The following is a 14,306-nucleotide window of genomic DNA, read 5'->3' as shown; positions in this document are numbered from 1 at the left end:
CCTTGAAAATCCTTGGGCAGTCATGCCACCTATCGCATCAAGGATAGTGGCTCAGTGACCTATAGTTCTGACCCTACCTGATGTTGCAGGGATGGACAGAGCATGTAATAGGCAGAAAATGTCCTTGTCAACATGGGTAGTATGCTCAGTACCTAATACAGCACAATGTCAAAGAATTTGTAATGGGACAAATAACTAGTTAATCTGTTTTCAGAGATGTTGATTGAGGGATGAATATTAACTCGACCACCAAGAGCAACTTCTTTACTTTTCTAAAAATAATACCATAGGACCCATAAGTTCATTCTAGTTACATTTCCGCACATTACACCAGAAAAACAAAGTACAGCATTTACTAAAAGAAAGTTCAAGAGACCCTGACAATGTGAAACTCATTCATTGGACATATGCTTGTCCTTTCTTTGAATTTAATCAAATCTGTTATGCTTCACATTCATTCCTCTCAGTTTTCTCTCCTGAAGATGCAGTTTTCATGTTGACATAGAGCTCCACATGTCCCTGATGCCACACCCAAATGATCATTACATATAGGGTCGGGAGGGTGCACATCAGGAATGTCATACAATACAGGGACATGACAATCAAATCCAGCGTCACCTTCATCCCTTATCACAGAATCCCTATAATGTGGAAGTAAGCCATTTGGTTTATAAAGTCCACAACGACCTACCCACCCAGGCCTCTACCCTATCTCTGTAACCCCACATTTCTCATGGCTAATTCTCCTAACATAGAACACAGAACATAGAACATTACAGCATAGTACAGGCCCTTCAGCCCTCGATGTTGCGCCGACCTGTGAAACCAATCCGAAGCCCATTTAACCTACACTAACCTGCACATCCCTAGACCCTATGGGCAATTTAGCATGGCCGGTCTAACCTGCACATCTTTGGACTGCAAGAGGAAACTGGAGCACCCAGAGGAAACATTGGGAGAATTTGCAAACTCCACACAGACAGTTACCTAAGGGTGGAATCAAACCCAGGTCTATGGCACTGTGAGGCACCAGTGTTAACCACTGAACCATCATGTCCGCACACGTGACATTCAGCTATCACTGGATCCCTATCAGAACTAGGGAAGGTGCGCTGAGTTTTCTCATTTACGTTCAAGGATAGAAGGACAATTGTAGCAACAATCCGCGCCCAGGATACAATCAACAAATCTAGCAAAGACTTGAATCCAACCTTTCTGTACAGCTCAGCTGCTCTCCAGATTGACTGGCTGATTCAGGCTTTTTTTTAACTTGGGAAAAAGAGAAGATACTGTTATGAGTGAGAGGAAGAACAGCTAATTTTCTTTTCCCTTTTTGAAAGCACAGCTGTTGACAGCCCACAAAGAAGCTGTTCAGCTTCCTTTCTTCACACACTCAGAGCCAGGCTAAAAATGAAAATATCACAAAGTGAATGCAAATATCCAGATCAATCACACAGCAACGCAGACAGAAACTCTGAACTTCAATGCTGCTGCAAAGCTCTTGGGTCACGTGTACACTGAAAATTTAGAAACCTTTATTTACTCCAAAATATCTTCCAACAACATTTATTATCGTCTCATGTGCCTGTACATGAGTTTTTAATAAACTTGTATAAAGATCTATTCACCATCACTGTGTTTTAGTCGCCATATTATAAACACAGCTGCAACAAACAAAATTGTCTGCCTTAAGTTTAAAGTATTGTCATGTTAGACCTCTGAAACTTCCCTCCTCCCTCCCAGCTGTAAACAGCCTGCAAAATCTTCTTCAAAATACACATCTGGAATCCAAATCCCTGTATGTTAATCATATATGTCTTCGTTTCCTACGTGAATGCTTTTACAATGACTTCCTTTGTATGTTAAATGTGGTAGAAATGGAAATCACTGCTTCTCTGGAGATGGCAGAGCTCAGACTCACAGTCCCAGCTTAAAGTGGGCGTCAGGGGAGTCAGAGATGAACTTCCCGTTATGGTTCGCTTAAATCTCTACTCCTCAGGACAGCCTCTCGGGTAGTCCTCCAGGTGTGTAAAGGAAACCCTTTTACAACAGATTGGCAATTATATCAAATGGTGGTTCACCAATATGTACAGTTAAAGGATCACACATACCAGGCCAAAATTAATTTATGGAGAAAATTCATTAATGAGCTTTTTTTTACTGATCGCATTCTTTATACTTATTATAAATTTCTTATTTACATACTGGAAAGGAAGGCATTGATTGATTGACATAGATTGGATTGGACCAATGTAACAAGTGCCTGAACCTCAGTAAGTAATGGGACAAGCTTCAGAGTAGGTAGAGGAATGATGGGCAGCAGGGTACCAACACCATTATTTCCTTTTGCACAGATATCCATCGAGAAGCCAAACTGATTAACAGGCTTGACTGCAGGTCAGGCACAGAATAGTCATGAAAAAGCAGCCAGGATCACAAGATCAAGATTTATTGGTTATTGAGTGGAAACCATGGTGGATGGAATCTACTTGGAAGAATCCAGGGCGATCATGGGGGTTTGAAAATCATGCGGCATCAGGTCAGAGAGAGATACAGGGAGATAAGGGACAAAGGGGAGGAAATCAGATATTTATGATAGAATTGGGATAGTCACAATGGTATTGCTATGAAGAAGTGGTGCCAGGCCACAAGATGGAGGCAATGGAAATGGTTGTGAGTAAACTTATTGGCGCTAAAGGAAATGTCCCTCTGGTCTACAAGCAGTACCCTAAATTAATCTCCCAGCTGGATCTGAGCATGCTTACCTCCGTTATCTGCCAGATTTCCTGATCTCTCAGTCACGGCCAATATGGCAGAAAAATAGAAATCTGAATTTATGCAGCTTCCTTCAAGGTTTAACTGGCATGCTGATAACAGATTGATTGACCATCCCTTGTCTCCAGAATATGCCATGACTCCAACTACACTGTCTTAGAAAGGTAGCTAACATCAAAGACCCTACACTACCACCCGCCCCTCTCCCCAGTTATAATCTCTTCTAACCTCTTCCATTAGGCAGAAGATACAAAAGGTTAAACACATGTACCAACAGGTTCAAAAACAGCTTCCTTCCTGCTGTTCTCAGACTTCTGAATGGACCTCTCAAATTTCAGATCTAACGTTGATCTTGCTTTTCGTTCATCTTCTTTGCAGCAGTAACTTTGTATTCCTCGCTCTGTTCTATCGCCCTGTGAACGTTGCATATGATCTGCCTGTGCTACATACAAAGCAAAACTTTTCACTGTACCTAGGTACATGTGACGATAATAAATCAAATCAAATCAAAACAAATCAATCAGTAAAATGGGAAGTCTATTAATTTGAGATCAGTGAGGTTGCTGCTTCAGAGTACTTTTTTGTTTTGTTTTCCCCATTGGGCCCAAAGCCAGATTTTTTTTCCCCAAGTTAGAACCATCCCTTTAATACTAATCACTCATGCTTTATGCTAACAGTCAGATTGCCAGCATTTTTCTCAAACGGTGACAAGATTGAGGGTTGTTGATGGTGAGCAGAAGGCTTGCAGTTATGAATTTATTTATTTATTGTGGTCCACTAAGCTAGACAGAGACAAATCAAGTGCACTTTTTAAAACTTCTCTACCCAAACAAACCCATTGGGGAATGCTGGTGGTTCTGAAGACTGGTGCATTGGATCATTTAAAATGAATATTCTCTCGGCAGACGGCTTCACTTGTGAACTTTTTATCACTGTGTTCCTGGAAGTGCTCAGGTCAAACACGGATTCAGTGGATGGGTTTGGCTTTTAATTAAAACAATAGATGACCATATTTAGAATTGCAGTGCAGCGAACTGCGCAAAGTGCCTGAATCAAACAATCGGCCATTTTCTCAGTGCACTGCCAAGTCCAGTTATGTTTTGCAACTTTACTTAGGCAGGCAATCAAATCAACCTGAGTGACAGATTCAGCTGTCAGATTTTCCACATCTCTTTCTTAGTCTCCCAAAAAGATAATTGCAGTAGGTCACGATATTTATTGCCATTGAAAACAAGTCTTTGCAGCAGGATTAAGACACGATCACTGGTATAAATTACCATGATAATCGTGGTGGTCAAAAAGCTTTGACTTATAAATGGGTGGTTATAAGCGGATGCCTGCAAAGGGAGTCAATCCACAAATCAAAATGACATATTTGCGGTTAGACTCCCAGTGAAAGAATGTAGCTGCTGCTAAGTATTTTGAAGCATTTGGATACATTAAATAAAGTCCCAAACATCTTCATTGTTTTGCTTAAATAAAGTTCAATCAATTCCAAATGATCAAACACAAAATTGTCTAGAGGGATTGATGTAAACTCAATCTCAAGGCTTCAGATCTCTTTCCCTTCAAAAATAAAGAGATCATGATTGCACATTCCACTTTAGGGGCGTTTATTTCATTTTTCCACCCCTCAAAATGAGGCAAACCTGTAAGCAAACAACTTTGCTCCAACATTTTGAAGTAACTACGAATTTTCAAGGGTCTTAAAGGCTCCACGCCAGGGTACTCTGAGCTGCCACCTTTTTTATTCCGTTTCTTAAATTTTCTTATCCAATTCTGCATGCGTGCAAACACGAAGCTACAGCACTCAGTTCTAACAACTCAGTGCACATTGCTGCATCGAAATCCAATTTAGAAATGCATTAATCACAATAATGCATGTCATCAAGTTCTTAATTATGACTATACATCGCCTCAGAGTATCTAACATTGATTTTAGAAGAAAAATTAAAGTGTGTAATGGAGTAACATTAATGAATGTCTAGCAGGTATGAATTTATAACTGTTCAAATGTCAGGAGTATAATTATCACTCCATTACTTTATTGGTAAGTGGTTCTTAAGCCAGTTATTCTGCAGCACAAATCTCAAAGTTTTGTCCTCTTTCTAACTAAGAACAGGGTTGCTGTGCACTTTTAAACTAATGCTGGAAAACTGACTGTGTAATTTCAACTCAATCGTTTACCATTGGATGCCACAGAAAGTATCACCACCATCAGAAGACTCTGGCAATGTCATGCGGCACATATTCAAGGAAGGGCTAAAATGGATAGCTGCACAACTGGGTGCAAGGAATGCATCTTTTGATTCAACTGTAAATGACCTGTGATACCTGCACGGTATATTTGTACAGTTGTCCAGGCCACATTGTTCATTTGCTGCATGATGTATCAGGGATCCAAAACTTTAACATCACGGTATGACTTTATGTTAGGTTGCAACTCTTTATTTTTAAAACAGAAGTGCAATGTGGGTTGGATGAGGTGCTAGATGGTGTGCTGTGAATCAATCTGTCCAAGCAAACAGTCAGAAACAATACGAGATACATCATGCTCCAAACTTTGCAAATATCCCATTGGAGGTCAGAGTGGAAAAAATGCAAACAAAGTGAGATGTTCTTTCTCTGCCAGTTGCTGGGATGTTGGTGGATGACGGATAAGGAGACCCTCCAACCATGTCATTTACAAGAGAGAAAGCAGAGCCAAGAAGGTCATTGCCCGGTGTCTTGTTCCGATGACTCTGATGCAGTGCTGAAAGATGTTCAATGACCTTGCATGAGTGTTCAAGGTCAAAGAATGCATCTTTAAATGTCATATCCTACTGACTGCACCTCTCGTCTCAGTCTGCTTTTAATTCACCACATCCCCAACATTCACCTGTCAACATTACCTATCAATCAAGACATGTGGGCTGCATGTCAGCTTCTCCCATCAGCACTGCAGCAAGCCTCAGGCATTTCTGAGTTTGTGTATGCGATCAATTAATCAACCATGACAATTATATTACCAAAACAGATTGTACAACTCTCACTGAAGCGCAACTGGAGCAACAGTAACTGAGGAGGAAAGATAGACCCGTACATTTTGACTCCCATGAAGGAGAAAGTGCTACACAGTATTGGAACAGTCATCAATAGCTCCATAACCAGCAGCAATGTTTAAGGATGTAAGTTTGCTCGCTGAGCAAATCTTCTCAAAACTCGCTAGCAATGTTTAAAGTATAGGAGGTGATTTTATCTGAAGACTGAATCTGCCTTCTCATATCCTACATTCCAGTGGTCATACACAGCTTACACTTTCAAACCCTCCCCCACCTTTTCAGTTGTACCTTTTCCCTTTCAGATATCCGTGGGATGCATCAGCTATCGACTTGAATGCCAAAATGGCTCAGTTGGTGTTACATCTGTGTTGCATGTTGATAGATGTCATGATCTAGTTGCTCTACAAACATGATGCCCAAACAAAGTATGCCCCTCTAAAACAATTTCCATGGCCTCAACTTTGTAACAGGATCCAAAAATGAAAACTCTCAGAAGTTTCACACTTGTTGACTGGCAAATTGGACAGGGTTGGAGCAGGAGACATCCACATATCATAATCTATGTTAATGGATTAGTAACTGGGCAGCTAGGTTAATGCTCTGGGGACACAGGTTTAATCCCACCATGACAACTGGTGGAACGTGAGTTTAAACATCATCCATCAAACATCATCCCAGGTTGCTTAACTTCTTTTTAACCTGCTAGGTTTTGCACTACAGTCTCCAGAAATCTGAGATTAAAGCTAGATGTTGCAGCAAGGCACCCCAGAGCAAAACCTTGAAGTCACTAAAAATTGTTTTTCCTGACTTCTTTGAACACTTCAACTGATTAGGTAGAGAGTTTTTGAAGTAAGGCAAAATAGAAGGTCATTTTACAGTGTGGTAAAATTGGAAGTAAGGAATTTTTTAATGAAGCAGCCACACATTGGCCCAATCAGATTTGCAAACCCTATTCTTAATGGACAACCAAAGCTACCATTTTTTTCAGCATCTATAAGCTAATGGTTCATTGCCTCTGTCTCTTCTATGTTCTACAGTACAGAATCTATGCTACCTAAGGTACTTAATGAACCTATTTTAGAATTAGAACATCCAAAAGCAAGCTGGGCACCCAAGGCCTGCTCAGTTCCAGCAGTTAAGAGAACAGGCTGTCTTTCGGGTAACACCTTATGTTTTCAGTTGCTCATTCACTCTCATTGCTACATCCCAAATCCAAAAGCCTGAAATTATACTTCTAAAAAGAAGAGCAATTGCCCTCAGAATTTCTCATTGTAAATTTGGGCTGCCAGAACTCTGATATGGCACATCCATTTTTCCTGTCTGTCAATTTTCCCAACATTATCACAATTCTTCGTTACATGTGTGGAGACAGAATTGGCATTTTCCAGATTATTTGGATTTCTATCTGATAGTTCAATCAGATGTTCTTCTGCAAACATTGATTTCCATTCACAAAATAATGATTCAAAGACATTTGACGCAAAACAATTCAAGTTTAAGCAAATCAGTGGGCATTAATGTCTGACCCATGAAAACTAAAACCAGGTTTCAATGAAATTTACTCCCACATGTATATTCAACAGTAAGACTGCACATTCTGCACAAGTCTGACAAGCACGCCACCTAATGGTTAAACTGGTATTGCAGCATCATGATCAACAATCATGACACACAGAATTGAAACAGAAATATCAAAATTAGCTGTAATTTGTTGTGCTGTCTTGTTTATTGTGCATATACGCTCTCAATCTGAAAACAAAACAACGGACAGGCATGGAACAGAACCTTTAACAAAGGGCTGGTAAACTTGCATTCATTTAATCACTGTAGAACACTAAGATGAGAAATGAAAAACTCCTTAGAGAACCCGCAAACTGTACAACAGAACTTGCGTTTCAGTCCCGTACGTGGGTAACTGAAAGGTTCAATGTCTGGAGGCTCACATTCAATGAGGCTTCAAAAGATGAAGGGTAGATAAATTCATGTCAAATGAAAGTTAGGCTTTTGGGCCTTTTGACTGACCATGGAGGTTTGAAATACAATTCTCCCACCAAGAATTTCCTGAAGAGAACCCCGCCCCCTATTTTGGTCAAGATAACAAAGTGTGAAGCTGGATGAACACAGCAGGCCAAGCAGCATCTCAGGAGCACAAAAGCTGACGTTTCGGGCCTAGACCCTTCATCAGAGAGGGGGATGGGGAGAGGGTTCTGAAATAAATAGGGAGAGAGGGGAAGGTGGACAGAAGATGGACAGAGGAGAAGATAAGTGGAGAAGAGAGTATAGGTGGGGAGGTGGGGAGGGGATAGGTCAGTCCAGGGAGGACAGACAGGTCAAGGAGGCGGGATGAGGTTAGTAGGTAGGAAGTGGAGGTGCAGCTTGAGGTGGGAGGAAGGGATAGATGAGAGGAAGAACAGGTTAGGAAGGCGGGGACGAGCTGGGCTGATTTTGTGATGCAGTGGGAGAAGGGAAGAACTGGGCTGGTTTTGGGATGCAGTAAGGGAAGGGGAGAAGCTTGTGAAGTCCACATTGATACCATTGGGCTGCAGGGTTCCCAAGCGGAATATGAGTTGCTGTTCCTGTAGCCTTTGGGCAGCATCATTGTGGCACTGACCTAGTTTGGTCAGACAGCCTGCCGAATCTTTAATCGCTCAGGCAGCTGACTGCCAGGGTCTTTCTGTCAGGATTACAAACCTGGAGTAGGAATTGCTGCCCTTCCTGGGACTCTGGAGGATCAAAATCTCCAGACCTTGGTACCACCACAGACACCATGGCTACTGTTGGGACACTACCGCGTCCCTTCACCTTCCCTCCTGACCACCCCTACCACACTCTGAGCCTCAGACAGAGGATCTACACAGATAACTGTTGGCGTTGTTTGAGAGGGTGGTGTTAGGGTTGTAGGGACAGGAGAGGCAGGCTGTTGAACAGCAATTTCTAGGAGAAGGCTCTCAGAGGTCACCACCACCACCCCCCACCCCCCCCCCCCCCCCCACCCCAACCACTCCACTTTCCCTCGGTCCACTTCCCAGGTCTCGCACCAATTAATGCTGATCGAGTACCCCCACTGCACTCCCAATTTCTTTGTATAACCTAACACCAACAAACTGCCCATGATGGGTCACCAGTTGTGTAGCTCTACTTTCTCTAATGCCACCTGGAGCTGAAGGAACTGTAGCCTCAGAACATTGAGAGCCTGAAATAGGCATTTTTACCCCTTGATGACCCTAAGCTGCAATGAGGTGGGATCGTCAACCATGGCCTGTCCTGCTCACAACTTCTGAGGTGACAGGATAAGGGAGGGTATATTCCTGATGCCAACCTTTCTATCCACCTAATCAACCATTTCCCTCACCATGGCGGCAAGATTCTGTTGCTGGCGTGTTGTTATATGAAGGAGTTATCTAGCTCAACAGTAATCTGTTCAAGCAATGTATAACTGACAGAAAGTTAAAATGTTTTCCTTAATCCACGATAAAATTTTACTTGGCAAGTAAATTATATTTGGTTCCTTTGGCAATCAGGTTGCTGTGGTATTAAAATACTACAAAGGCAAAAGCATGAAGGAGTCTTCATTTCAAAATAGTGACAGCCCATAATATTTTAAAAAAATAGCTGGAGTTTGTTGTGTCTACAGATTCCATAAATAGAAGTGCTCAATGTACACAAAATGGATGCCTCTCGTACACTGCCTAACAGACAAAAATCACACGTACAATGTATGAGGTAAAGTTGGAAAAATTACCTATATATTTTGTATCTGGTTGTAAATCCTTGACGATATCTTTCCACAAAGGATAAATATCCCCTCGAGTTGTGGAAAGGACCTCTGTCCGATATAAGCCAATCAAACTGCTTAGTGACATGGTTCTGGGTGGCTGTAGGATCCTGGTGGGAAGGCTTTACTGTTATATGATCCCATATAAACAGTAGGTAGATGAATTCAATAAACCTCCAGTTCATGCTTTTCTTTCAGCCACTTTCTGTTCATTCTTGCTCCATTCTGTGGAGTCCTGGAGGAGAAGGAATAACAGAAAGCATTTTTAACACATCTGTCAATGCATGAATAACATCAAAGAAAAGATGGGGATGAGCAAAGGTCATTTCCATCACATTTACCTTGATTCTTCAAGCTGAGCAACTAGCTGCATTTAAACTCACCCACTTTCCTTCCAAACTCCATACCCTTAAGTGACATTTTAGATTTGTTTTATATTTACTATTTAATATTTTATTAACCCCAATAACACCCTTATCTTTTAGTTGTTCTTTGGATAGTAGAAATTGAGTTTCTGAATCCCTCACCAGTGATTGCACTAACGAAGGACTGATGATAATGTGTTGGTCCAGCAAGGGAGAGTACAGGACAGTGTAAAGATACCATGAAATTATACAGTGGCATAAGTAAGGGTCTCAGTCACTGACATCATTAATTGCTTGGATATAGTGACAGCAAGTAACAGAAATAAATTATCACAGTAGAGTATAGAACTGGCATACATCAAACAACTGAATGGCTTTGTTATCTGCCATAACAATTCTGTGATTCTATGATTTTGATGCAAATATCCAGCTTACTTTGAACATGGGTCTCTTCACTTTCCAGCTGTACAGGTCACTGCAAGAGTGGCTTTAAGTGGCAGCAGCCTCCAGGTTCTGGTGTAGCTCCTGATTCAATGTCCCAACCCTCAAAAGGATCTTTCGCTTGACCAGCCAGGAAGATCCAGTAGTTAGAAATGTAAATCAAAAAATCATAAATCGAAAAAGAAACGAGGCACTGAACAAACACAATGGGTCAGGAAATAATGGAGATCTGTTTCCATTGGGATGGTCTCCAGTGAAGCAGAACAGGTCAAATGGGGATTGAGTAAAGGTTTTATTTTGGAATTAATGAAGTATTATGATTTTGGGGTAAAGACAATATCCTCTGCTTGGAGAATGACTGATGACGAGTTATTAATTTAAAATTACATGAAGTGAGACAGCAGACTGCTCAGGAAATACGTCTTCATGTAGAATCCTGGTAAAGTATACAATGTTTCGTCATGCCACAACTGTTGGAGGTATTGTGGTTGTTGAAAGAATGTCTTGTTTATTACAGAGGAAGATACAGGCATGTAAGGTGAGAGCCAGGCAGCAAGGTGGATTCTGGGTCTCTTCAGATGCAATGGGCTGATTGGACTCCTGTGTTGTAAAGATCAACGATAATCTTCAAAAAGAAACAGAACAGTATCTCCCATAAGCAGCTGTGTAATCTGATATACATACACACATGCATATAGCAGTGTTTTCTTAAAAAAATTCCTCTCCCTGATTGCCCCGTAGAAGATGGTAGTGAGCTGCCTTCTTGAACCTGCAGGGAGTAGTGGTTGAATGTAGGGGCAGTGGCAATGCTGACTGGAAGGCAATTCCAGGGTTCTGACGCAATAATGATGAAACGACAATACTGGTATGAGTTAGAATGGTGTCAGGCTTGAAGCAGATCCTGCAGACTGTGGTGTACCTATGCATTTGTTACTCTAGTCCTTTAAAGTGCTAAAAGTCATGGGTTTGAAGGTGATGTTGGAGAAGTCTTGTGAGTTTCTGCAATACATCTTGTAGATGACACACACTGCTGCCATAATATGTTGATGGATGAAGGGACTGAATGTTGATTTAATAGTGGTCGATGTGATGACAATCGAGTGGGCAGCATTGTCCTGGATGGTGTCTAACTTCTTGAGGGCTGCTGCTGTTGCACCCATCTAGGCAGGTGGGGAATATTCCATCACACTCCTGACTTGTGCCTTGTACACAGCGGGTGGGCATTGGGCAGACAGGAGTTGGGTTTTGACCTACTCTTGTACAATATTGTACATGTCCGGTCCAATTTAGTTTCTGGTCAGCAGTAAAACCAGGATGTTGAAACTGAAGCATTCAGCAGTGGCAAAGTCAGTGAATCTTAAGGACCAATGGTTAATTCTTTGCTGTTGGAGATGGCTATTGTCTGGCACATGAAAGACTGGCACATGAAAGGCATGATGCTACTTGCTACTTATCAGCCTAACAGTGCACACTTTCCAGGACTTGTTCCATATGGACAACCCCAGTATTTGAATAATCAGGAACAGTGTTCGGCATTGTGCAAGCATCAGTGAACATCTCTATTTCTGACCTTATAATGGAGGAAGGTCATTGCTAAAGTAGCAGAACATGGTTGGGCCGAGGACACTACCCTGGGGAACTCATGTGGTTGAGATGATGGGATCTCCAATAATCGAAACCATCTTCCTTTGTGCTAGGTATGACTGTACCCAGCAGAGAGTTTTTTTTTCCTTTCCCGCTAATTTCCATTAACTCCAGTTTTGTTCACGTTCCTTGATGCCACGCTCAGTCAAATGAGGCTTTGATGTCAGGGGCAGTCACTGTCACCTCTGGAATTCAACTCTTTTTGTCCATGTTTGGACTAAGGTCAGATCAGGAACTGACTGGTCCTGGTTGAATCCAAATTGAGCCATAGTGAGGCTACTTCTTTGCAGGTGTCACTTAGCAGCATTGTCAATGACACTTTGTTGATGATTGATATTAGATTAATGGGCAGCAATTGGCTGGGTTAGATTTGTCCTCCCTCTATGCTCAAGATTTGCCTGCGTAATTCTCCATATTAGTATGCAGATACCCACATTGTAGCTGTACTGGAACAGGGTGTAACTATTTCTGAAGCCTATATGAACACGCTTACGTATAAATATTGCATTGACATATTGACATGCTAGCACAAACTCCCAACCGAAGGTGCCAGCAGCAACTAAATGTTCAATTCCACCCAACAACCCGTACACTGATTGCCCTCAGCCAAAAAAAATGTTGCTTTGGAATATTTCAACCACTTGGCTGTAGAACAGTCAAATCTCAATTCCTCATTATGAAACAAGTGAAAGCCTTAAAATTACCTTTCGTTGCATTCCAGTAACATGTGCCTGCCCAAATTATGACATCAAGTCATGGGTTGAGAAAGCTGACGAAAAGGCCGGCCAAGAATTTTACAAGTTGACAATCTTAGTTTTAATGAGCACAGCTAACCGCTGTTGCCTCTTACAATAGGTTACAAATCCATCAGAATTATTAATTCTGGCTGTCGAATACGAATCCCAACTGTCTAATTAGAACTTGTTCCCACGTCAGGACATTATAGTTTTGAAGTCGCACGTTAAACTAATGATTAGATCTGAGCAAAAAGGTGGCTTTGTACTGAGTGATCAGTGATTCAGAAATAGCTTGGTACAAAATGCCATCTGCAACCAGATAAGTGACAGATGTAAGCAGACAAGGGACACAGTGACTGGATAACACAGTACCGGAGAGGCACAGATCTTAAAAAAAACAATAAAACAATTTAAAATAACATTCAAATGATATGCAGATCCCGAATGAACAATATAATTGTGATCCATTGCAGGAGTAAACATTTTATCACGATTGTAAAACATCTTGTCTCTTCGAAAATCTGTAATCATTTTTAGCCCAGAATTCCTCTTCTGGAGGCAGGAAGGGCTGCAGTTGTCTGGGCCTATGGACGGAACATCATTTCGCCACAGCCAGAATTGAACCAGCAACAGGTGGGACGGTTGTTTGAATAGCACTTGCCTTTCTTTTTATCATTGGTAGGGCAGGGGAAGTGACCGGTGGGTGGGGAGATAGAGCAGGTGGTTGTTGAAGACACATTCTTCATTCAAAGCTGGTCAACACTGGAATGGTGGACTCACCAGGACTTGAAGCCAATTAAGGTCAGGAAACTTCAATCTTTTCTGACTCTTCATCCCAATTCCCACCAGTCAATCTCATCCCCATGCACCTGTGGCCTGGGTTCCTTGTTGATTGTAGGCCTCAGTTGAGTCTACTATCAGCAACAACCAGTTTCCAGCATTGATGGAAAATGGAGGGATACCAGCCATTGATTGGCTGCCAACTCTTGGATCAGGATTTCCAACTCCTGGCTTTTAAATCATGGGAAGGCCGTACATGCTGGCCAGTTAAGTGCCTGATGGGCAAGGGGTTCTGATCGGCCTACCCCAACATATACAACATGGAGGTTCTCACCATCTCTCCAGCCAGCAGGCAAGAAGGTGGCGTTAAATTCTGTTTCGTCCGTGGGCAAATGTAGCCATAACTGTGCTGCTTCCAACAGCTCACAAGCATCCAGGTGAAACACATGCAGAGAAAATCTCAAATCGTTGAAAAGCATGTGTCCCTACTCCTTTCTAATTCTAACAACTGAGCCAAATTGACACCTTCATTCATACTGTGTCTCAATTTTCCAAAGCATCATTGAAACAATTCCCAAATATATGGAATTAAGAACATAAGAACTAGGAACAGAAGTAGGCCATCCGGCCCCTGGAGCCTGCCCCGCCATCTAATAAGATCATGTCTGATCTCTTTGAGACTCAACTCCACTTACCCGCCCACACACCATGACCCTTAAGTCCTTCACTATTCAAAAGTTTATCCAGC

The 14,306-nt window shown here is 41.8% G+C and overlaps 1 protein-coding gene across 2 annotated transcripts in view; it reads right to left on the bottom strand.

Moving 5' to 3' along the window:
• Positions 1-14,306, bottom strand: part of brinp1 (bone morphogenetic protein/retinoic acid inducible neural-specific 1) — a 324,767-nt gene that overhangs the window by 207,903 nt on the left and 102,558 nt on the right. For both annotated transcript variants that reach the window (XM_059638168.1, XM_048559283.2), the window contains one exon: positions 9,559-9,826. In XM_059638168.1, coding sequence (XP_059494151.1) covers positions 9,559-9,776 — 218 coding nt within the window. In that variant the 5' untranslated portion in view covers positions 9,777-9,826. The remainder of the gene's footprint in view (positions 1-9,558; positions 9,827-14,306) is intronic.

The sequence above is a fragment of the Stegostoma tigrinum genome, chromosome 29, assembly GCF_030684315.1.
Source record: "Stegostoma tigrinum isolate sSteTig4 chromosome 29, sSteTig4.hap1, whole genome shotgun sequence".
In the NCBI taxonomy this organism is placed as follows: Eukaryota; Metazoa; Chordata; class Chondrichthyes; order Orectolobiformes; family Stegostomatidae; genus Stegostoma; species Stegostoma tigrinum.
The sequence above is the reverse complement of the archived record's forward strand: the minus strand, read 5'-3'. Positions and strand labels throughout refer to the sequence as shown.